A 25,535-nucleotide genomic window follows, 5' to 3' on the forward strand; every position below is an offset into this window, starting at 1 on the left:
TGTCACGGTTACCTGATGCAGCATGGTGCTGGACCATCTGCCATGCAAACGACAGCTCCCTGCTTACTGCGGTAATTACAGAAAACCCCAAGCAGCCAGCGAGCCCTGGCACACATGAGGACAAGAGGTGTGTGTGTGTGTGTATGTGTAACAGCCAAAAACAGAGCCAATAGCGAATGTATAACCTAAACAGAGAAGATGACACATGAATGCTCCACAACAGGATGTCCCAATCCCATCAAGGCAGATCAAAGTATTCTTTATTTTATTTTTTAAAAAGATCTATCTGTTCCAGCCTGTTCTAATGTCGTTCCTTTGTTTGTTGCAACCCATTGTGCTCCACATACACCAGCTGTCAGAAACTCCCTATCGGGCGCCGTTGCAACACTGAAACTGCTTCCTTACATGCAGTGCAGTGAACAAGACAACCACCAAATAAGTGCACAAACAAATAAACAGCGGCCAGAAGTTTAATTAATGCCATCCCCGCCGACAGTGAGCAAAGTTGCTTCAATGGTTCATTTGCTTCACTTAGCTCTGTGACACTCTGCATCTGCACCACACCTGAAAAGTGCCGCTGTTGGCAGAAAACGGAATTTGTACTTGTTGCTCTTCATGCTGGGAACGACCCCGACTGTGCGAGATATTATAGAAAAGCTGTGATGACGGGTATATTATTTAATGCAGCAATAAATGCGGCCAAGTGTGCACTGTGGAGCGATATTATGAAGGTACATCAAATTCAGATGTCACTCTCAAAACCGCTGATATATGCTCCTGGTCAGGAATTTCTCTTCAAATCAAAATTTTAACCATAAAAACATTCCCCTGAAACCTGCGGGGAATTTCCGTTACTGTTATTTTCCTTCTTGTCGTGTTCTCTGATATTTTCTGTGCGAAATTAACATTCACAACCTCGTGAATTCTTTTTTTTTTGTGACAACCAAATCTCTTTTGATTAAATACGGCTGTGGAATAAAAAACTTTGGTTGAAATAAAGCGATACTGTTTAGTTTGTGTGGTTCTATGATTCATCTGTTAGTCATGTAGTGAGCTTATTGGACGTGGTTTCAGCACAACGCCCTTGCTACAGCATTACCGATTAAACATTCTGCTGCATGCAGCCCAGAATAAAGCAGAGTACTGGTTTGCATGCTTCCCTCCCCTTGGAGGATATTGATTTTTCCTGGGTCATTTTCAGAGGGATTTAGATGGGTGTTACAGTGTATCAATGTTCTCATATCAATCTAAAACATTGTAAACGATTTTTGTGAGAATGAATCCAATAATATTGGCTTGAGAGATACATTTGACCCACAATGAGTTATTTATTAAGTCCTGGCTGGCGCTACAAGACTACTGACATTATTAACCTCCATAGAATTGATCCACAGTATTCAGGTCAAAAACCAGCAACTACATGAAAAAAAGAAGAAAATAATACACCTCCGGAGCGTCAAAGGAATCTCGTGGATTGTACTTGCTGATCCCAAATGCTGAGCATGAGAGGTGAGAACGGTCGACATTCCTGTGCAGCGACTCTCCGATGAAACGAAGCGCGGGAGAAGGATACTCGACTGTGGCTCCTCTCCTTGCCTCCTCGTCTCTAATCCGCCGGCATGAGCAGCACACAGCGAGGGCGAGTGCACCGGGCACTCGGGAGCGACGATCACAAACTGCTCCTGTGGGGGTGCACGGCGAGCAGGGGCAGCGGCATAGGTCGGGCGGCAGAGTCACGCTGCTGCATTGGCCATGCAAAGGATTTGGTGAACGGCAAACTGCTGCTGCTGCTGTAGTTTTTATAATAAAGTGCAGAAAAAGCAATTAAGTGCTAAATGTGGTTTAAATTGCTTGGTGATCCAATTAAAACCGAAGGCCTGCAGATAGCAGTCGGCTTCTAATGAGGTAAAATTAACACCATTAACATTGCCTCCTCCTGACGGTTGCCCATATAACAACTTCCTTCTTTCTGCTTTTTCAGATTTTTTTCTTCCTGTGGGCATGTTCTGTTCTCAACGTCTGTGGAAAATAAATATGTGTATTTGGAGTTATTATCGCGCTTTAATTTACCGTAATGAAAGTACTAGCCTGCGCTGGCGGATGAGCCATTTTAATTTAAGCATCGAATGCAGGCCTGCATATTAATGACCTTATTTGCATAAATCATGTCACTCCACTCGGGATTCCAATTAAACCCTTGATTAATTGCTCGGCTGACCCGTTAAATAGAATCCTTTAAGTGGTTCAACAGGTCACCAAAGCCTGTTGACACACACACACGTACACACGCACACACACAACTATACACGCACACATGATTTACTCTGAATAAAATTAATCAGAAGAAAGGGATCTGCTGATTTTGAAACGTGAACATCCTCTGGGAAGTGTGAAACCTGCAGGAAGAAACGCAGAGTGAAAAGCCCGACACGCGGAGTCAAACCTCAGTTCAGGAGAGAGACGCTCCAACAAGATGATGATATCAATGTCACCGGTGAAGATGAAAGCCACACCCCGGTCACGAAGGTGTTTGTGGGAGTGTGAGACACATTTTCCCTAATTTCCTCTTTTGTGCTCGAGTTATCATCTTTTGGCTCAGCGGTGCAGAACAGGCAACAGAATGCATTAAAAAAAATTGCACTGTGAATTAAACTCCTATTATCCTCAACGAATTTAGGAAGATGTGAAAGGCCAAATTAATGTAAAAATAATGACAGAGCATTTTTTTTTCCCTCTTCTCCTTTTGGACGACTGTAACACTTCTGAGGTCTTGGAGCCCTGCTATCTACTGTGTGTACACTTCAGTGAGAGGTCATATGTACTGCTATTTCTAAGCTTCCCCTTTTGTTTTATTCTTTGACAACCTGAAGGTGCTGCTGAGATACAATTGCCTAAAAACAATCAACACGTAAAGTCTAATCAGAGGTTAAATTGCTGTTAAAGCAAGTTGTAAGAAAAAAATAAGAAAAAGTGTAGGAATTGACAACGTGACCTCAACAACAATGTGACCTCATCGATAACGTGACCTTAATGTCAATGTGACCTCAACGTCAACGTGACCTCAACGTCAATGTGACCTCAACGTAAACTCCACGTTGTTCACAATGTGACCGTGTTTCTGCATGTGGAACGTCATGCACACATCATAAGATTACGAAATGAATCTGACTGATTACCCACAGTATCTCAAACACGTTTCAGGATTTCTGTACGTTTTCTAGCAGTGTATGAATCTGTGCGGGGTGGGTGAAAGTAGTGAGTGACACATTTTGGTTGTAGCAGAGCTCCACTTCCACAAAGCACCGTCAGCTCTGCGTGCCTGCTGTCCGTCACTGACTCTCAGGTCACAGAGCTGCCCTCTGGCAGCCTGACTGACAGGCAGGGGTGTGTATGTGTGTGCGTGTGTGGTTGTGTGCGTGTGTGCGTGTGTGCGTGTGTGGCCAATACATTGGTCTGCCCAAAGTCGTCAACAGTTTTTGGCTTAACATAGCTCTATCAGTATGAGTGGATGCATTATTACAGAGAGAGAGAGAGAGAGAGAGAGAGAGAGAGAGAGAGAGAGAGAGAGAGAGAGAGAGAGAGACAGAGTGAGTGAGTGAGTGAGTGAGTGAGTGAGTGAGTGAGTGAGTGAGTGAGTGAGTGAGAGAGAGAGAGAGAGACAGAGACAGAGACAGAGACAGAGACAGACAGATGTGTACATTGTGTGTGCCTGACTCCCCTCTGTACCTGCTGGACTTGGCAGAGTTCAGGTCAGGTGACGCCGCAGAGACAGGCGCCGTCACCTGACCGTCTCCTCTCTTTCCGCTGGCCAACCTGCCCTGCACATTGGATTAATATCTGCCGGACGGTGACATGGCTCTGTCCTGACATCACTGTCCTCTGCTGCTGACCGAACAGTGAAGCTGAGGTGAAGGGGCAAGACGCATGTCAAAGTACACACGGGTGTTCCCACCGAGGCAGCGGACTGGCTTTCAGTGTCTTTGAAAAAGGTCCATTTCTGCACACTTCTCTTGCTAATACAACCGTTCTCTTTTTTTTTACTCAATACATTAATCTAATTTTTCCGATCCATACAGTATTTCACCAGCACATTAATTCTCCAGGAATTACTAAATTTGTATAGATATTGAGCTCCATTTCGATATGAGCTCCACTGCACATGCACTCCATGCCTCGTAGTGCATGTGCAGTATTTTCCTGATGTGCTGGCCATGCTGAACTCCAGCCCTTTGGCCATCGGCTGCCAAAGAGATTCATGGAGTGAGAGGCTTTTGTTTCTGGAAGCCTGCAATACATTTTTGACTTTTTGACTTCTGTCTTGGAGGATTTAGGGTTGTCAGGCCGAAGTCAATATGACAAATTGTATTATTTCTATTTGAATGTACTCTATCAAGGAAAGTAAGAAAACATTGCTTATGATGTGCCCGAATTTTGTCTTACAGCAAACTCCCTGTTGTGGGAGGCAATGGAGGTAAATTAGGATACGTTCTTGTTCCCAATAAGATGGAGCATGTGTATCCTTATCTGCATATTGCGTTCACGCTGTAATCACTACTTCTTGGCTTTGTTGGAGTCGCAAGCCCTTCAGACTTTGTTACATGTTTGCTGAATAAAAGGAATATTTTCAGAGAAGATACAGAAGATTTCCCCAAAGAATTCCTGTGGAAGAAAGTGAGAAGATTGTATTATTTTTGAATTGTCCCTGAATTTGCTTTGCCTGGCCTGGATGTTTCTTCAATATTAGAAACTCTACACAAAGCCTGCGCACTCTGAAGTATTAGAGGATCTCTGAGTTATCAGCCTACATGCAGGAAGCCCTATACAGTAGCTTGCCAGTTTTTACTCTGGGAATTTTATCATGACAATAGTGAAGTCGCCTCAGGGCCCTTTTAAGCTTCCCTCATTTCATTTCCATCTCTATTGCTCTCTGAGTTCAGTTACATTTGGCTGTGCATCACCATGGCAGCGGACACTGGCCCTGGCGTCTGACTCAGACATCATCCAGAGCATTTCAGCCCTGAGTGAGTCATAATGAGTCCCACTCTCCAGTGCTACGGCGCTGAAAATAGGCTCACTTTCCTCCTTAAGATTCCTCTGGGGAGAACGTCTGTGATCATGTCTCAAAATGCTCCTTTCATTCTGCAACAAACATGAACCAAAGTATGAAAAGGCTCTGAATGCTGGGATCCTGCCAAGTGGAGGAAGACAGTTTCTCCTGTGAACAGCTTTGCACACAAGGACAGAAAAACAACATAAACACAGAAACTGAGACAGGCCTACTAGACTATTATTAATATTATTATTACTATTATTAATGGCCGAAGATCAAAACCTCCATAAGGACTTTTACGAGAATGCAAAAAAAATAGTTTTCTTGCAGAATGCTATTTGTCAATGATACCCAATATATACTACAAAATACAAAAAAAGAAAAATACATAAAGTGAAGGGGTTTCCCTCACTTTACCTGGATCATTTTGCAGATAGGAAGTTTTGCACTTTGGCCATCAACTATGGTATATTTTTTGAACTTACCTAAAGAACCTAAAATAAGAAGCACCACAAGTCTGTTTTAAAGTAATAGATGAACCTATACTGACAGTACAATTTAAAATGCACCTTCTAACAAATCAAGATAGAGCGCTGCACGGTGGGGCTGTTATTAATTTGGTTCATATGCAGTGTGGGTGTCACATGGGTTTCTATGACACAGCCTCCAGGCCCACAGTTCTGCTAAATGAGAAGCTCTCTTTTTATTGTGATGGGAGGCAAGGAAAGAGGAGACACTAGGGGAGGGATATTTCCCCCGCCAGAAATTTGTAAATGAGATTTGCTAACCCTGGGCACGACATTCATTCTGGGTCCCACGTCTGAAGAAAATTGTAATTTCTGTCTCTCCTTTTTCTCGATCTCTGATATCTATACACACAAAGATAATGTGGTGCGGTCCCTGAGCCGGCCTGTCACTCATTGAGACCTGTGGGTCGTTAACCCTTTACGTTCTGCAGAGCATCGCCTCCAAATATTTATCTTACATCGCTAAAGTTGAAATGGAAATTAAGATATTACAAGATTTTTTTCAGGAGCACAGCTTGCAGGCATTCTATGCAGAAAACCCAACGCAATTAAACGTCGAGAGAAATGAGAGATGGGTCGACTCCACTCCTTGATCATTTTTGAGTGTCGTTTTTGGTTTGATTGTATTGAAAGTTAAAGCTTTTTTATAGATTTATCACAAGTTATTTTTACAACTGAAAGTGAAAGTCAACATCATGAGCAGGAGAAAATTAAACTAAATCCCAGAAGGAAGTTGCTGAGAAAACTGTGTGAGTGTGCTTGTTAACACAGGATGTGAGATGTGTGTATTATATATAGATGTTTATATTATTTATTTTAATTAAAAAATGTGGGTAAACCTGTAACTTGTGTCTTTGGCTTTTGGTAATGTTAGGTAGTTAACTGGGCTGGTTAAGTAGGTTAAGATCGGAGAAACATCCTGTTTAACATGGAAATATGGCCTTACTTACATCTGGATTACATCTGGATTAAATGCTATTTCACGTGGTTGTGTTGTGTGACGGATAGAGACAAAGAGAGAGAGCGGCAAAGGACTTTATCACTAAATATACGACATCAAGCAGCCTCTTACCATCACACGATTTCATGTGTCTCAGTTTTGTGAATAAATTCTCTCCTACAAAGTCATTATCCAGTATTTCAAAATTAGTATTGATATGAATATTTGATATATAGCTGGTGGGTGAGCGTGGCGCATAATGCATGTAGGACCACATTATGCCTTGATGACTCACACACAGACTCACATCAAGCGTTGCACCGATCCAACTTTTTCAGTCCTGATACCGAGTGCTGATCAGATACCTGTGTTTGATTAATAAATTCAAACCCTCACTATGTGGAAGTGACTGGGATCGTTATTTTATGTGCAAAGAAACATCAGGCTTGAGTTCGATGTCACTTTGTGAAATGATTTTTTTAACAATTGCTGCATACCTTTATTTGAGTAATTTCTGCTGAAATATGTTCAATGGACTCTCTGGAGTTCTGTCACATTATTCCCCTTTAAACTTGTGGCCCTCAACCCATCTGCTGCATGACCCAACCCTTTGATAGGATCCATGTGCACGCAGCACACAAGTTTAAAAGAGGTTCCATACAGCAGAAATGTGAGTATCCACAGAGCAGAAGCGTGCAACAAAGACTGATCTGTCTATGTGTCCAATAAAACCATCCTGTCTGCTAAAAATAGGTCCATTCAGAACAGCGTAGAAAGACGGTCTGCTCCCGCTCTCCTGGCACAACGGTCCGTGCGCTCGATCCATCGCACAACCCTTCCGATGGGATTTGCCAACCCTGTGAAAATGTGCCAGTGACCCACTCTCCTAGCTTTCACTTCAAGGCCTGTTAAGGCCTCCTAAGACAGTGATTAACAGCAGTACAAGTGTTACTCAAGTCTGCCGGTGCAGGGGAATAGGAGAGAGGTAATTATATACGAAGAAGGATGCAGAGCCAATGTGCCATCCGTGCCATTAAAAACACATCAAAAAGGTTTGCTTTGTATCATTATCAGTCTACTGCCTACAGTCAGGTCACCAAACATCTAACTCATAAGAATATAATGGTGCAACAAAACAAACAGGAGATGTTAATCAAGTCTTGTGAGATACTGTCAGTGAAAGCACCTGTGTGGGTGGATCAGGGATTAGTAAGGCCTTCAATGGGGACTCTTTACACTGCTAGTTTCACTAGTTAGTAAACGCTGCTTACTTGGCAATTAATGGAAGAAAGGGAGAGGACATTAAAATGAGACAGGCTGCTTTAAAACCGCAGAGGAATAAGGGACTCAATGGCAAGAAGAGGAGAGTGTGATCGGGATTAGAAGGCAGTCTGGATTAGTCACAGGATCTGAGGCTCACACGGCTGCTGCTGCTGCTGCTGCTGCTGCAGACATCGGATGACACATGCACAAAAATGACAAGTCAGGCCGAGAGCCCGAGACCAGGAATGTGGGTGCATTCCCATGTGCACTGTTGTTTGCTTTTTGTTTTAAACCACTCGCTTTCACTGAAATGGCAGTAATCGGCCATTGTGATGTGTAAATGTTATGAGATGGAATTCACTTGAGAGGCGGATAATATAAATATCACCATGCACTCGCACTGTGTAATAGCTCAATACTTTAACATCTATAAATTAACAAAGCACTGGCGTGAAGTCAAATATGTATTCTATCCTTTTTAAATACAATTGGCTCATATAACAAGCGAACTAATAATACTTGAGAAATAACTTAATTACCACTCACTCTCCGCAGCACTCCAATTATAGCCTTTACAAAAGAGCAGCAGTAATGCACTTTTAAGTGTAATGAGAGTTTATCTAATTAGGCCTATCGCACACAGGCACGAGCACGCATACACACACATACGCACACACACACACACTGGTGAGAGAACTGTCATTTAGTAATTAGTAGTGGTGATGAAACCCTCTATTACCGTTTCATTTACACACCATCACAGGGCACAGCCGGCTGACCTGTGTGCTTGCAGACAGCTACGCCTTGCTAACAGCTTCTTTTTTATAAAGAGTAATATCTTCATGACAACTGTAGCACTGCACAGTGTGATACATTGGCTGCTTTGCCATTTTATTTCCACGATCAGTTAAAGGCCGGTACAGTACCATTATCTACTCCTGCCTTATATCTCCATCTGTGGTGTTAATGAGTGGTAAGGCGTGGTCCAACTGCTGAGACTAATAGGGATTGTCACACAGTCTAACCAGGTGTGAACATATATATTACATGCCCCAGGGAACATAATAGAGGTGTTTGCTCTTATTATCACAGAGCTAATGATGCCCCTGTGAGCGAAGCAGCCTGCCAGCCATCGCAGAGTTGTTCAGCTCTTTATTTTAAACCTCAACAGATGTACCTCACTTGGCCTGGACCGCGATTGTGTGTTTGAACTTGTGTGATATTAGAAACAAGACTCCTCGCTGTGCGCACGGTTTATGAGATATGGAAACCCTTTATTTTACATTTTTGTTTAAAAAGGTTCCACATCTGATGCAGAGGGGAGCCAGAGGCCTGAGGTTGCAATGAGGTAATTTAAATATATCCTCAATGTTTTTTCCAAGGTGGATTTGTTTGCGTTCTCATTTTCACCCAGATAAATGTACCGCTGTGGCCAAATCTGCAAACTAGATATACATGAACTCCCTCACTAAATCAGTTTCACATGTGGCCAAAAATATCATGGGAAATCGTTAAACATTTTGCTGATTTTCAGCATTATATTCAAGAGTTACTCATGGGGTTGGTATGTCTTCAACATGCACAATAGATGCCAGGGCTCATTGTGTGGTTTGCCCAGAGGACTCAGTCCCAAGTGAGGGATCATGTTCTTATCACCAGTAACCGTGAACCCTCTTGCGCATTTTTGTTTATTGCAATTGAATATGAATAACACTTCTGAGAGGATTGTTAATGTACTGCATACAGTATGTAGTGTTGACAAATAAATGCCAAGGATGGATGAAATGTCTTATTTAGTCTTTTTTTTGTACAATCAAATCTTGATCAAGATTCACAAGTCTATCTCTAACTTTGATGATGTCATCACTTTGTCTTGATGGTCATACACATAATTCGTAGTGCGGTTAGACGACGCCCTTAACACAGACCTCGTCTTCCCTTGTGTGAGGCTCGCAATAGAGCAACCAGTCTTAACGCCAACTGATAAGAACTAAAACACACTACTTGCCCTGATATTTTTTCTTTAAACTTACTTTTGGACTCAACTGAAATGAATAGACATGCAAAAAAATAGAGAGAAAAAAGCATTTGAATGTCAATTTAAGGTTTTCTCACAGTCTGGTGTATAAAAAGTATAAGGAATAATTACATTTTAATTATACCATGAATGGATTTATTCTGATTGTGTGCTTACATGTTTTGGGTTGAATAAAACCATAAACACACAAACACACATCAAGGAAACTTCACATTGTTTTGAACACATCACCGAATAAACCACACAAAGATTCATGCGGAAAAATGTAACTCCACTATGCACATTAATTTGGGCTCCGGTCTGCATCAGATTAAGTAAAACCACATCTCTCCACCAACAGTCCTTAGTTAAGTTGCAGTCATGTGTCTCCGATCATTATACACTGTTACATGTTGTAAATGTTGTGTAGAAGAGGGTAGACATGCAATTTTTCAGGACAAAAAAAATATCACACGACAGAGTTAATAAATTACAAGTTATATATTTTTCCCAGTTTCCATTTCAGGATTTCATATGTTTGGGTTCGTATGAAGCTGTATTTATTCATTTATTTTCAATAACATTCTAAAGCAGCAAAAAAGGGGGGGAAAACATATTGCTTTTTTGCTTCCTCAAGATATTATGAGGCCTGCCAGCCACATCCCGTCTAAACACTGGAAAATAGTGCTGCTGAGGGCTTGATTATAATTAATCAAACGACATTTACAAGTAGAAACAGACTGTCCAAATGGAAATATTTGAGCGCATGTGTCACGACTAAACCGAGTAGCATCTGTCAGAGCAGACAGAACAGAGCTGAGGTCATCCTCGCATGTAAACGCTCTTGTCTCAGAGATGGCCCGAAAAATACAGTTATTCCATCCTGTCAGGAGGTTTCATACAGCACTGTGATAAGTCATTATTATTTAACAAAGACAACATATTCATGTCTGAGGTTGTATTTTCTTCACAGTATGCAAAGTTATACTAACGTAGATAGATAGATAGATAGATAGATAGATAGATAGATAGATAGATAGATAGATAGATAGATAGATAGATAGATAGATAGATAGATAGATAGATAGATCATTCCTGTATAACTTGAGCTAAAAAAAACAGGCACCAAGTGGACAAAAAAACACTGTTTTTGTAGGCAAATCAAAAGAACAAGCAGTTTGTTGGTATGACTAATATGAATATAAGCCAAACAGGCTTCATTTCATTTTCTCTATGTGTGCAATTGGTTGCAAAAACTACTGTTATATGTTTTGTTCTTTTGAAAAATGGCAAGAAAGCTTTCTTCTGAGGTTTTCTTTTGTATTTGGACAGATCCGAAACCGGCATCGCCTGTAATGATTTCATTCATTTGTAAAGGCCTGAAATGGAATTCTTATGCAGAAATATGAGAAAGATAAATAACAGAGAAGAGCTCAGTTTGTCCTGGTTTTTTTTTTTTTTGCTCTATTTTTGCACACTGAGAGTGTCTCACCTTAAAGAATAAAATAGTTCCTCTCATTCATTGTGTTTATAGGGGAACACCACCGTAATTAAATATATTGTTTCCATGGCCGAGGAAAGTTCAATCAATATTTGTGAACATGAGCTTCTTTCTTTAAAAGCCAGAAACCCTTCTGGTTTTTAACTTTGTGGAGCTGATTAGTATCAAGGTCCTCAGTGCAAAAGTGTTTGTCAATACGGAAATTATGAGGATCAGTTCAGTTGTTGTGCATTGAGTTTGCAAGGGAGACACAATTCACAGAAATAGGATAGAATAGTATGATTTTAGAGGAAATAATAAAGGGTACCTGTACAGACAATTTATGTGTATCAACTACCTTTTGTGATGCAGAATGGACCCAAAAAACAGCCATTATTTGAGTTCACCAAACATGTAATCCACAAACATTCCCTTTAATAAGAAAGTGATAGTAAAGCTGCATATTATGTTTTTGTAATTCCACAACAAACAATGGCCAAAGAACATATTGTGCATCACACTTTTTATGACTTTAAGAGCCACATGATGTGCAGCATATTGCCAGAAATGAGAACATTAAACATATTTTCTGGCAACATATAAAACTCATATAAAATTTCCACCCCGAGAAGACCAGGATTGACTCCTGCTAAACTAGCATATTTGGCAATTCTCCGCAAGTCTTCCTTGACCTTTCCTTTGCTGCCAAGTCATCACAAACTGAGAGAGTGAACAGTTCCCAGCCTTGACACTGAGGCAGACACACAAACCCAGAACAACACACACGCCTCTACACAGCTCCAGCGTAGCAGACACACAGCAAACATCCACGGGGTGCACAGTTCATTAAAAAGTGAAAATGCAAAGGGCTGAAATTCTTTTAATCACAGCGAAGGACTTTCCAGATGGCCTCCTAAACAGAGTATGCTGGAGCTTTCGTTATCATGCCAAATTTTTGGGCCGACAAAATCAAGCTGCACGTCCAACACATATTTCTTTAGGAACCAACTAAATGCATGACAACAACAGTTGTGTTTTTGGCTCTAAAAACTCACAGGAAGAAAAAAAGAAAATGCTTTGATGAATCCTCAGATATCTTGCATTATATTTTGAAAAGAACAACGATGTCAAAACTGTAGCGTCTGAACACAAACTGTGCATAGTCACAAACAAGCACATGCAATGGAACCACCACCACAAACCTCAAAGGTGCCTCTCTTTTCAGAGACACGGACGCTGAGCAACTGTAAGCAAAAAAAAAAGCCAAATCCTGTTTACAAGTCATTTGTAAATGTAAGGGCTGAAGGTCAACTGGATAGGATGTTGAAGTCAAGGCAGGACAGGAGTCATGACTGGTGGATCCAATGAGCCCCTGAGGTCATATGTGTCGAGGGGGGATTAGGAGCGTTCGGTGATCCCATCAAAGCAATGTGTCACCAGCGCCGCGTCTTACCACTGAGCCACACACTCGGGCGAGCACTGATCCCCTTAACTGACTCTCAGCGGGCCCGGCAACTAAGGCGAGCTGACAGCGGGGCTATTTTCGGGCAGAAATCAGCCCTGTTTGGGCAGGGCCACGGATAGAGATGGCCGGGGCCCATGCCATCGCTCTCCATTACAGGGAATGAAAAACGCAGTGAGGAGCCCACTTTTCCACTTTGCAGCAGAGAGCAACCTTTTTGCTCACGACAGCTCCCAGAAACAGATGAGGGATAAATGTGTTGTGACAGCAGTTAATAAGGTCCCTGTGATCTTCTGGTAGTGTTCAGAGAATGTGTGCGTGCGTGCGTGTGGCTGCATGCACGCTTGAGTGCCCAAGTGTCTTTGTACTAAGAGTATGCTTTGCTCAGAGGAGTAAAATGAACTGATGAGAGATAAATAGAGCCGCTAAAGGAGGTTGAGTCTTGATACATGACTACATGATACACATTTGACATGCTTGATCATCCCCTCCTCTTTTGTATGACAGATTAAAAGAGCCAGTGGACTAAAATAGTAAGCAGGAACACAAATAAAGTCTCTACAAATAGCCAGAACCGGTAGCGAAACGCATGAAATAGCAGACTGGTCGCATCGATTAGCGTTTCCTGCTGTCTATACTGTTGCTGTTACTAAATATCTATCATTTAGTTTTCTGAGAGAAAGAGGGTAGAAACAAAAATGTTCCACTATTACTATTTAAGCAGAGGTACCATTTGCATTTGAATGAATATCACTATCCCCACAAGACAACATGTAGCAGGCAGGCTTAATGTATCCATGCAGTGATCACAAATTAACGGAAAGGATACAAAAAAGAATAATGTCAACGCTCTTTCACCTTCTCACTAATGACCATCCGTCCCTAATACACAAGATCATGGACTAAAGCTTGACCTCACCAAATCTGGAGGGGCGAACCCAATTACCTCTTGCTCTGGACCCTCCGGTGACCATGTATTTACCTCACCTGATAGGGAAGTATTGCATTATTTTCATTTGGAGAGAGGCTCAAGTTCTTTAAGTTAAAACATTTAGTTTCTCAAAATGGCGTATCTTTGTATGCCTGATTTAGAACTCACTAGCCGTGTGTTGTAGTTTCTCAGGCAATGCTACTGGCCAGTAGCAGTCAGTTGTTTCCACGTCGGGTGCTGATGTAAATGCCGCATCATCACCTCAACTCGTGACTAGATATTTCCGTCGTGATCCTGCAGCGCTTCCTTACAGTTTTGCCAAATTAGCACTCTGCAGAGGTTTCATCAAGCTGTCCTTAGTGTTTGGCAACACTTAGAACTTAATGCATAGCTTTCAACAGGCCCTCGCTGTTCTCTCTGTCTGTCTATGAAATACAGTACCAGTTTGTTTCTGATACTGGTGGGGACAATGTCCGAGACTCAATGACACAGTTAAACAGCATTTGAATGTAGGCCTTTTCACACAGCACACATTTGGACTCGTCATAATATTAAGACTAATCAAGTCAGAATTGTTTAAAAATGTACTTGTTTTAGCTTTAAAAATAAAAGAGCTGTCAATAAAGCTGAGGATAGCATGACAGTGGTGTGATTATTACATAAGATACACAAATATACTCCATCCGCCTGCAGCTCTCTGGCGTCACGTTACGCGTCACCTCTCTGCAGGCCACCCGTTTCCAAAGGCATTTCCCTTGAAATAGGCTGGTGCCTGGCGGTGAATGTTTGTGCTGTCAAAGGATTAAGACGTCACAGCATATCTAAAACTATTACAGTGACAATTTATTTGACTTTCCTGACACAGCTGAGCAGAGAAGCCACTCATTTACTCAACGAAACTGAGCGGTACGGACTTTCTTAAGGTCCTTACTGCTGTGAATCTTTTGAACTGCCATGCTGGCTGCTCCACTAAAGGAATTTGTCTGACTTTATCAGGTTAAATTTGTTGCAGTAAAAAACAGGCTGACATTTGCATCTGTAAATGTACAGTATTTGACGAGGTGCCAGTTCTCAATTTGTCTGCTTGCAAAGAGCACATCTCAATTTGCAGTTTAATGTGCGTATTACAGTAATTTGTGCATTGTGCTGTTTCCATTATCAAGCATACTAGAATATTGATTAACCTGTGCTTTAGGAAATCTGCAGAGGCTTATGGGGCAGACTCCTGGCCTGCTCCCTCCACAACCCATCAGCCCACCTCCACCACCCATTCATATCCGGAGGAGGGGTGTGGGATCGATGGCATGCCGGGATGCTATTAGAGCCGAGGCGGCCAGGCAGGCAAGTAGCCACGTCTTCAAAAGCAAAGTGTGGGAGGAAAAATAACACAAGGTAATTATCTGGGCCCCGCTAGCCACCACCGAGGTAATCTGTAGTGTGGAGGACGGAGGGGGGCGGCTGTGGAGGTGGTGTTCAGAATGTCTGTCCATATTTACCTCAACTCGCTGCACTCTGCTCACTCCAGCAACGCTGATCGAGAAGGCAAAACTTTCCCTGGCACTCATTTGTTCATGTTATTCTATTTTTTACTGGACATCTTTATTAAGATCAACTTGCAGCTACAGCAAAAAAAACATGAGAAAAGAGAGGGTTTACAGGCAACAAAGCTTTTTAAGCTTCATGAAAAAAGACAACAAAAAACAGCCGAGCAATCAGAGGGAATCACATCCCAACCTGTCACTCTGCCGCTGAAGCCAAATCGCCAAGCAAGGTGAGAAGCCATCTGCTTTTCCAGCTAACTTAAGAGTCATGATGAATGAGGAGCAATTAGGCAAATGCTTCAGGAGCATCTGGACAACAAGTCATTGCAAAGTCAAGAAAAGTTCCACCTCTCTGACTTGCGCTTGCACAAGTTTATTTTATCAGTTAACAAACACAGAATTCATTCCAAACCTGACTAAAGGACATCTGCAAGGATTTTTATTTTCTAATCGCTAATTTAGAAGTGCACACAAACTCTTCAGTCGGAGCAATTTAATATTATTTGCTTCCTCTGATCCTTAATGTCTCTCATTTGTGTAATCAAATAACAGCAATAATCACTGCTATGACTATTCCACTCCACGTCTAAAAGCTCAATCCCCAATGACTCAATTCTAATGGAAAGAAAACTAATTATCACAGCGTGGGATAGATCGCTCTGTTTAACATACATATGAGATTTTAAAAAAAACTGCATGAGCATAGATATAAACACTCACTAAAAGACAGAACACTTGTAAAAAATAAAACTGCAGAATCAGCGAGCTCACTCCTACGTGCGGCCATGAGCCCTTGTGCTTGCCGACTAATTCCTGCTTCCAGAGCAGCTAATGAGTTAAAGGTCAGTAGGCTGTTATGACACCAATTAGTTCAATATTTCAAATCAGCAGTGTTCGCTCTTCATCAGTGGTCATCGGCTGAAGCTTTGAGATTTCAAGAAAGCTAATTGCAGAATAATGAGCACAACCCGATGCGAACACGGTGAGGGACGCTGCGAGGAATAATCCCTTGGGGTGGTTTAGAGGTTGTGTTCTGACCCTCAGCTGGTGTCGCGGATAAACACATGGGGCAAGGTGCAGCGCAAGGTGCAGGGGTTATTGATGAGGTTTGAGTGCATGGTCAGCTTTTAACACCTCCAAAAAGGAGAACTGATCCTGATCTTTCTCGAGGTAATCTCCTTTGAAACATACGGTTGCTGACGGGATCAAACAAAGACCTTTGTTTTCCAAATTCCTAAATTTGCTCAGTGTGCACCGAGGCCTCTCTGCGTTACTCTGCGACTCCGTGTTCAGATTATATACACAGAGTGCTGAGCACAGAAATATAATTATGTATCAGCTAAGTAGCTGATAGCTTTAATTCTCCAAGTGGAATATAAAAGTAAAATATTGCACGAGAGTCAGAAAACGAAACATGCTCGCTTTGATTGCAGCTCGTATTAACACAAAGAGTGAAGAGAATACAAATTTCGGTTCCAGTTTTTTAACGTGTAATTTTCTGTCACGAATCAACAAATGTGATGCAAGATAAGAGTGCAGTCAAGAAGTCATGTGGGGTGTTATATTGAATCCTGGGGCACATTCAGTCCAGACAAAATGTCTGTTTGTCATATAAAGACAATGTAACCTTGAGATGAAAACAGCATCGCACCTTCGACCAATGCAGATCCAAATTCTGGGGGATTTTATTTCAGTTTGCACTGCACAAATAATGCAGCATTTCATGAATGAAGCAGATGAATGTCTTCCGACAGATATTTGAGTGAAAAATATTAATAACAACAAAAAAAAAACATTCATCTTTGGGTGGGGACATGTCTAATTGAGTCTCTAGTTTGAGCTTCTCAACTTTATTTCGCACACGAATAACGCCTCTCCAGATAGAATAATGAATTGTTTAAAAAGTAGGGTATAATGCTTCAAAAGCTCTTTTCCTTTACCAATAGGAAGACCCAGAAGTGTTATGTCGAGTCTGCTCAAAAAGGACTCACAATTGATAGAGCAAGCCATGACAAGCATCCCATTCAGAGCTGCCAGTAGCAGTCAGTCCAGTTATCTGGTGAACGTTTTTGTATATCTGTTGTGCCTATAGAGCCTCTCCAGCAGATTGACGGTTAGAGGTTCTGGCTCCTGCCAGGGAAGCATGATTGACGTCCTTGAGATGGAGGAGAGCCAGCGAGGACCTTTCAGTCACTCTTGGCTCCAAGACGGCAGAGGGTTGATACGTTTGAGAGTCAGCGCTCACACGGTTTGATGTGATACAGAGCAATTCCAAATGTGCACGGCATAGCTGTGTGTGTGTGTTGTAGTGTGGGTGTATGTATGAGAGCACATTACCTACTTCCTTTGAAACCAAAAATGCCAAAACCCAAAAGTACAGACAGTTTCACTTTGTCTCGCAACAACGCTGATTGTGCAAACAGTTCCTTCCAGCACTATAACCCATAACGTTTCTGCACTCATCAATGCTGCCGCTTACTTTATAATAAATCACCTCTGGCCAGATCCTTCGTCAATAAGATCATCAATAACCCTAGCACCGCTTTTGTCGTTTTATTCTATTTCACTGTATGTACTTTATATACACGTCATAGACATTGTGTGGATACTTTGTATTTTCACACTTTCTTTATTATTTAATTTTCTTAAATTAAATACGCTCTGCTATTTTATTGTATTGTATATATTGAATGTTTTTCATACTTAACATTTGTATGTCTCCTATGTAATTTTTCTTGCTGCTGCCACAAACAAATCCCCTCCCCTGGGATGAATAAAGTATATATCCATCTTATCCCATCTTATCCCATCTATCTATCTATCTACTTTTTGGCACTACAAGACATAACTGTGTGAATGAGCAGGACTATCTCTATGTGAAAGTATGGGATATATCATCCAGAATGACTCACCAGACAGGAAGGGTCTCATCACTCATCACACATGTACAGACACACCCAGACACACATATACACACGCATCTAGCAGCAGCTGCTGCAGATGTGCAGCAGCAGGAGTCTGTAACTTACTTTTTTGTCGTCTTTCTGGTTTGCTGGCTGCGCATCCTGACTGTGGCTGTCAGCAGAAGACCTACCGCTGGCTTCCGTCTGTCTGTCGTCAAACTCATTCTGCTGATTGGCTCCTGACCGAGGAGAGCCTAAAGGGCGGGGCTCCGGCTGCTGAACGCCACTCTGGACATCCATCTTCCTCTGCAGTGGCTTGAAAGGGAAGAGCAAGATGGAGGAAGATAGGGAAAAGAGGGCGAGTTAAACAGGTGGACTGCACACAAAGGCTCCATGGACTTGTTCTCACAACCATCTCATCCACAAACACATCGAGCAGTATTTGTTTCCTTGACGGCTGGTTTCTAATGTGGATGAGCGCAGGACGAGATAATAAGAAACTTTTGCTAGACGATAAGAATACAATGTGAAGGTAGAACCACTTTTGATATGAAACTTGATCAGAAGCGAGAACGGAAAAGTAGAACCCTTACTTAAGGTCACTGCATTTATGTGCAAATGCTTAGCATTTACGTATTTGTTTTGTTTTTATTTATCGTAGACAATTCACCTAACGCCTTAGAGCAGTATAATTATTACTGCAGCTTTGCGGAAAAAGTTGGTGTAATAAATAGAAATGTTAATGTCTTACAGCCCCTGAATTTTTTTTTTTCCCTTCAAACATTACACACTGAATAATATGCCACATATGTCGTCTAATGAAGAAATGTGTTGGTCCAACATCATTATTATCAAACTCAAAAGGTTTTATTAAATGAACTAGACAGATAAAAATCTGACGTTTTAGAACTTCTGTGTCACGAGTCATCCATTATCGAAACAAGGAACTGTGGGACAGCAATGTTCCTTTCTGTTAATAGACGATTCCTATCCAGACACAGAAAAGTATAAACCTTATTTACACTGACATGTTTGACATGTCAAAGCAGGGAAAGCACATTGTGCAACTATCAATTATAACATTGAATGATTGTATTCTGGTTAAGCAAGCTAGTTCCAGGGAGCTGGTATTGTGCAAGCTGGCTTATCGTCGAAGCTTCCTGCACGGGCACTTGCTGGAACTGGGACACAGTTAACAATTTTTTTTTTTTCCTTTGCTTTTCCTGCTACGACCAGTCGAAACGTCTGTTGAGGGAAATGTACGATTTTAACTAATCTGTTGTTTGCCACTTACTGAATCTACAGCTGGATCAAATAATTCAGTTCTAACCCCAAAAACAAAACTTTTTGACTGCACGAAATGAACCCCTACAGGCTTTATAAAGAATGTTTGGCTGCAGCTGATCCTGACCTTTGACCTCATATCTGGCTTACTTTGAAGTAAGAAACACTACTCCAGCATCCTGTTTGGGTTGAGCGACATGAGAGCCGGGTACAAAAGAAATGCATTATAAGTTGTTGGTGTTGTTTACACGGTTTCATTGCATTGTATCAGAAGCAAGTGCACAGTGTCTTTAAGTCCCTAAACAATAAAGCAGCGACAAACAAAGCAAAGAGAAATCACCTCGTCCGAAGGACGGATGGGAAACTATCCATCTGGAATCTGATGTTTAGCACTGAGTCGCTTCATTCTGCATTTTGGGGCCATCAATCAGGTATGAGGTCACGTGGTCGCTCTCCTGAACTAAGAGCTGCCTCAAGTCCCGAAGGACGTCGAGCGAAACGTTTGAACGAGGGCAGAGGGACAGGCTGCGGGACTTGGCGCATTGATATCACAGGTGAACGCACCGGTCGGCCTCTGTTAATTAACCTAACACCCCCGTGTAATAAAACGTGGCGTTGAGTATGAGCGTTTATGAGACGAGTATGACTGACATGACGTGTGTTTATTGTTGTACGGTAACACCTTATCTGAACCAGGACTAGTTACCTGGCAGGTGAGGCCCCGGGTCACCACTAGAAATGCTGCAAAAACCGTCTAAGTTGGTTCCTTCCTGAGTTGCTAATGTGCATCCGCCTGCTTTGCCCTAATTCCACCGCGAATGAAGCTACAGTTACCTATGGCCATTCCACTTATTAAAGATAAAAACAACTCGGACAACATTGTCGCGGCTCCGAGCGACTTGCAGATAACGAGGGGTCGTCGCGCGCTGACGGTCGCTTCGCTGCTTTCTGTGATATAACGGTATACCAGACGTGTTATGGCGGCGGCACAACAACATAAACAAGTCGCGAAGGAATGCCGAAATACCTCTGTCACTTCTTGGCTCCTCGTTATGTCAGAAGCATGTCAAGAGGAGGGTGCGGTAGTGCAACTTGCTTTACATCTCTGGCGCTGCTCTGAAAGCCGCGGCAGTCTGGGGCAGAACAACAGGCAGCCGGCTCATTTAGTTGCACGAGAAGTTATTCCGTAAGAAATAAGCGGAGAGGCCGCGAGACACTTCAGTCGCCACTGAGGAGGCAGTGCACCGCGGTGTCAAAGCCGCACACAACCCGCTGCCGCTGTCACAGCGGGGCGTGTCCGCCGCGCGCGCTGCCACCAAACACTGCCCCCCCCGCCCCCTCCCGGTTACGCCGAGCCCGCGTGTCAAAAATGGTGCCTTCAGGTGCTCCTCGAAAGATTAAGAAGTTTGGATACCTCAACCTATTCCAAAACACAATTCAAGATACAGTAAGAAGTACTTTTGATACGGATCTTTGTCAGAAGCTAGAAGTATATAGCCAACTTAAGGTTACAGCATTCATGTGCAAACCAGCGAGTTGTCTTCCATGAGGGGTTTAAAAAAGGTCCTACTAAAGCACAGATATAACACAGTTAAGACACCTTGTTGGAAAATTCATATTTACCTTTTTTGCTAGTCATCCTAGTTCATTCTGAAATAAAGTAGGTGGCAGAATGAAAATAAGCAAATACTTCAGAGCCCCAGGGCAACTTTATTTTTCAACCTTTGATTTTTCCCTGTCCTTGTCCCTTTAATCCACACAATACGAACACAGGATGGACTGTTTGAGTGATTGTGTAATATACATGTATCTATAAATGGTAAGTATGTTCCTGTCAATATTATTGTACAATTCAACAGTGACGTAACAAGTTAGAAATGTGTCATATGTGTCATAAATATTATAAATTGAGCAAACCAGACATGTGCTCCAAAACTAAGAGCTCACGTGTGTTGCACAACCAAACGTCAGACGACTCATAAACGGAAGCATTAGTGTTTCCTCCTGCACTTGAAAGCAGCAGAGGCTCTACTACTGTAGGAGGAGCCGACCAGTCCTGCTGGAGGTGAAGTTAGGAAAGTGATGGCTGAACGGGCGGTGCAATGGCTGTGAAAATAGATTTATTATGTAACATGCAAAGCTGAAAGAATACATTACACCTTCATATTAATAACAATAATGTTAATAATAATAATAATTAAGGTAGTAGTAAAGGATTGACTAACACTACTTTGCAAAATGTAATTTGCGCTGTGTCAATATATTTACCTATGGAAATTAATTAACAACAATATCAAAGTGTCTTTAAAGCAATGCTCTGTAGTTTGACGTAAACTACTCTTAATTTGATTTCATTGATCATTCTAATTATACAAAGTGACAACCTGCAATTCAGCTAAAAAGTGAGCTTGTCTTTTTCATTTGTAGGACAATAATTATCTCTTACTTTAGCCTGTGACCCCTCTGATTTGTTTTGAGGGCTCTTGGGAGGATTCCAGCCCAAAAGTGGGAACAAATTTGCAGGGAATTATTACAGAGATGATCAGTAAAACTCCATGATGGCCACAAGGTGGCAACATAAACTCAATAAACACTGAGTGGAATGAGGCACGTTTGAACCAACTCAGTTTGGGAAAGACATAGTGCTACCTACCAAACCCAACTCTTTCAAATGATCAAACGTAACTGCTCTGTGTACCACTACGTCAGGAAGCAGGAGTGCTGTGGTCTGTGTGTGTGTGTGTGTGTGTGTGTGTGTGTGTGTGTGTGTGTGTGTGTGTGTGTGTGTGTGTGTGTGTGTGTGTGTGTGTGTGTATGTGTGTGTGTTGGTAAGGTGCCCTACAGTATACGTATTCTACAGTGTGCAGTCATGTATTGTTTTTCTGCACTCTTTGATCACTGCTAAGATCTGTGTGCAGTGTTTAGCCTAAACGGGGCCTTCCAATCTGCTGAGCTGAGCCATAACATGATGGGCCCGTCGTGCCATCTTCATCCCCTCTCTGTCTGCCTCAACTTAGAGGCCATACTTGTGTCTCATCCAACCAGAAGGGTATCACCCAAACGAACAACTGCTCTGACAGGCGGGCCCTCATCTGTTCCGACGGAGCTGCCACCGTTGCCAGAGAAGGCAGACAGGCAGTCGGAGAGGCAGGTGGATCGGCAGGCGCCTTCGAGGAGCAGGAGCCCTGTACACTCGGGGGGCCCCTCTGCGTATCCAGGCGGGCATGTGTCCTCCTTCGAAGCCAGCAGAGACACACAGTCAGGCATGTCAGTGGCCCCAGCCGGCACAAGCAGATGTTTTCCGGGTATTGTTGTTCCGCTTCTCTGGTAATTGTTTTCCTTCAGGGCCAGCCAGTGGCACAAGATGCCAGGCTTCGCTGTGGCATGGAGTTATGGAGAGATGGAAAGACAGAGTGTATTATCAATCAGCTAAGGCTTTGGAGGCTGCTACGCACAGACTGTCCATCTTTTTCCTTGCGCTCCATGTGGCTTGCGTTACAGCAAGGCGCAGGGAGAAGCATGGTGTAGCACAATCACAGGGACAAAGAATGTGTTAATGGTGATGGCGAGCTGTCATTTCGAAGCTGTAGAGGTATTTGTTGTGCAGTCGGGACTGCAGTTGAGTGTTGAGTGGTGTAGTGAGTAAAGAAAATGCAAGTCAGATTAATGCACACAAACTGCAAGGATCAATAATTTGCAGATGGGTTTCTTTGCGTCACACACACACGTACAACTGTTAGTGTTTGACGCTTTTGCAGCATCTTGGTGATGTGAAGTCAGTTTACCCTCACTGACATTTAGCAGTGAACAGAAAACAGCAAATTCACCCTAACTGTGTTAGGCACCGGGTGTCATCCTGTGATCCTGTGTGTGGAAAAAAAGGCCCTCTTAATTAACACAGTGAACGACTGGGACCTTATAATAGGGTCAAATGTTATGCAGATCTGGTTTAGAGCAGGGACGGAAAATGCCCACTAGGGGGCACTTTGAGACTTTGGATCAAAAGCATGAGCAACAGAGACCAGTTTGTGTCAAGTAAACTGTGATACTACAGTTTGAGGTTTTGTGAGTTGTACATGTTTGTATACTTCAAATAAAAAGTGATACATTTTTTATTTATTTTTGCCCGGATTTACATGCTACATTTCCTTCTTTCCCCTGGCAGTCATCTGTTGTGCATCAAACTGTTGATTGAGTTCAGAGGTTTTATTCTTTGGGCTTCATGGATGAAGCTACGACGGGGCCCAGTCCATCATTTGTGCTCTGTGTTCTCTCAGTGTGGAACCCAAAAGCTGTCAAGCGTCCATTTCCTGAGAAGGAGCATCAAATCAAGAGAGGGGTCCCGAGGTGGTGGAGCCCGCTCTCCTCCGTTGTCGTGGCATGCCACACTCCTGGGAAGCTACAGCCGTCACTAAAAGCCAGTGTCAAGATGTTAAGCTTTTTACAGGCTGACGCAAGATGTAAGTAATTTGGTCCAATCATGTTTATATATATATATATATATATATATATATATATATATATATATATATATATATATATATATATATATATATATATATAAAATAAATAATTGTAGGTGTTAAGAGCGCTGTTAAGAGCATGTGGGGAAGGCAGACAGAAAAAGCTTCAGCCGTGGAATCTGCTGTTCACACGCAGAGCATTGGATGAAGACTGTATTTCATAATCTGCCTTCACTGCCAATAGACGCAAGTGAAAATAGAACCAAAGTCACATCTGTCGTTTCACTATTTCTGAGGCCGTGCAGCATCCCATTTGCCTAATCCCGTCGTGACCGTCGGCCCTGCCAGACAGAGTGTTTAGTCCACGTCTTCGTTTGTTTGGTGTTTGCTGAGTGTTTGCTGAGCCCTCCTCTTTAGCCGCTGTAGAGACGTCTCACAGATGAAGAGGCGTCTGAGGCCCCCGTGGCTACGGGGGGGAAGGAAGAAAGGGGGGGGTCACACAGCAGCCTCGTGAAGTTGTGGCGGTTTATCGGCACGTCTCGCCGTACGCCGTGCAGGACCAGGCACGACAGTCCAGCCTGATTACAGAGTAGCACTTTGGCCTACCGCATTTCTCACACCCAGGATGAAGGAGTGGCAGCATCTCTTGGATAAGCCTGTTTGGGATGGAATATATTTAGAGAGAGAGAGAGAGAGAGAGAGAGAGAGAGAGAGAGAGAGAGAGAGAGAGAGAGAGAGAGAGAGAGAGAGAGAGAGAGGAGAGAGAGAGAGGGAGAGAGAGAGAGAGAGAGAGGGAGAGAGAGGGAGGCTTGCATACCTGAACAGGAAGCAAGAAGGATCCAGCAATGGATAAATCAGACCAAGGGTTTTGATTTTTACTTTGGAAATGCAAAATGACACAGTATTCCTGCTGTGACCGACAAACGTTATGAACGTGAATTATTTGGATCCGGATCATAGCGTTGGTTTGTGCACACGCATGCACGCTCCTCGCCACTGAATCATACCTGTCAAAGTCACATCACCGATGACTCAGACCCCACCCACTGTCGACGTGATCGGCAGCTCAGGCAAAGTTCAAACACCACGCTCCGGATCATCACCAAAATACAGCTGCTGCCGCATGAGAGAGTGAGCACCTCTGAGTCACACAACAGGACCTGAAAAACCGTACTCGCATATTGATTTTTATCCTCATTGCTTACTGGTCAATGGAAAAAATAATAGAGGTCTCTCAGAATAACACTCCCCGTGTTGTATTAAATACAATAAATAGAATGGTATCTTATAAGGTGAATAAAATGAGAAAAGAATAAAACAAAAAAATGAGTGATAATTGGTACAATTTTGCATGTTCCTCTTATTTCTTCTCTCTTTTTACATTTACGTCATTCATATTCAGGACAAAAGCTCAACGTGTTCCAAGAGTAGTGGTGTTGCTAAAACTAGCAAGAGGACAAAAGAACTACGCCTGCTGATATACCATGTGTCAACCTCCCTGTGTGTGTGTGTGTGTGTGTGTGTGTGTGTGTGTGTGTGTGTGCGTGTGTGTGTGTGTGGGTGCGCGTGCCTGTATGCTCAAGTGTGTGTGTGTGTGTGTGTTTGTGTGTGTGTGTGTGTGGGTGGGTGCCTATGAGCGAGCACATGCATACATTTGTGTCAACCACAGTGTGC

At 42.6% G+C, this 25,535-nt stretch overlaps 1 protein-coding gene across 1 annotated transcript in view; it reads right to left on the reverse strand.

The window, feature by feature from the left end:
• Positions 1-20,607, reverse strand: part of rbms3 (RNA binding motif, single stranded interacting protein) — a 247,507-nt gene extending 226,900 nt beyond the window's left edge. The window contains exons 1-2 of the mRNA XM_068575458.1: positions 20,426-20,607; positions 18,241-18,429 (exon numbers count right to left, since the gene is read on the reverse strand). Coding sequence (XP_068431559.1) covers positions 18,241-18,414 — 174 coding nt within the window. The 5' untranslated portion in view covers positions 18,415-18,429; positions 20,426-20,607. The remainder of the gene's footprint in view (positions 1-18,240; positions 18,430-20,425) is intronic.
• Between the last annotated feature and the right edge of the window lie 4,928 nt (positions 20,608-25,535).

Source organism: Clinocottus analis, unplaced genomic scaffold, assembly GCF_023055335.1.
Source record: "Clinocottus analis isolate CAN_PGR_092001 unplaced genomic scaffold, fCliAna1.0.p SCAF_14, whole genome shotgun sequence".
NCBI lineage: Eukaryota > Metazoa > Chordata > Actinopteri > Perciformes > Cottidae > Clinocottus > Clinocottus analis.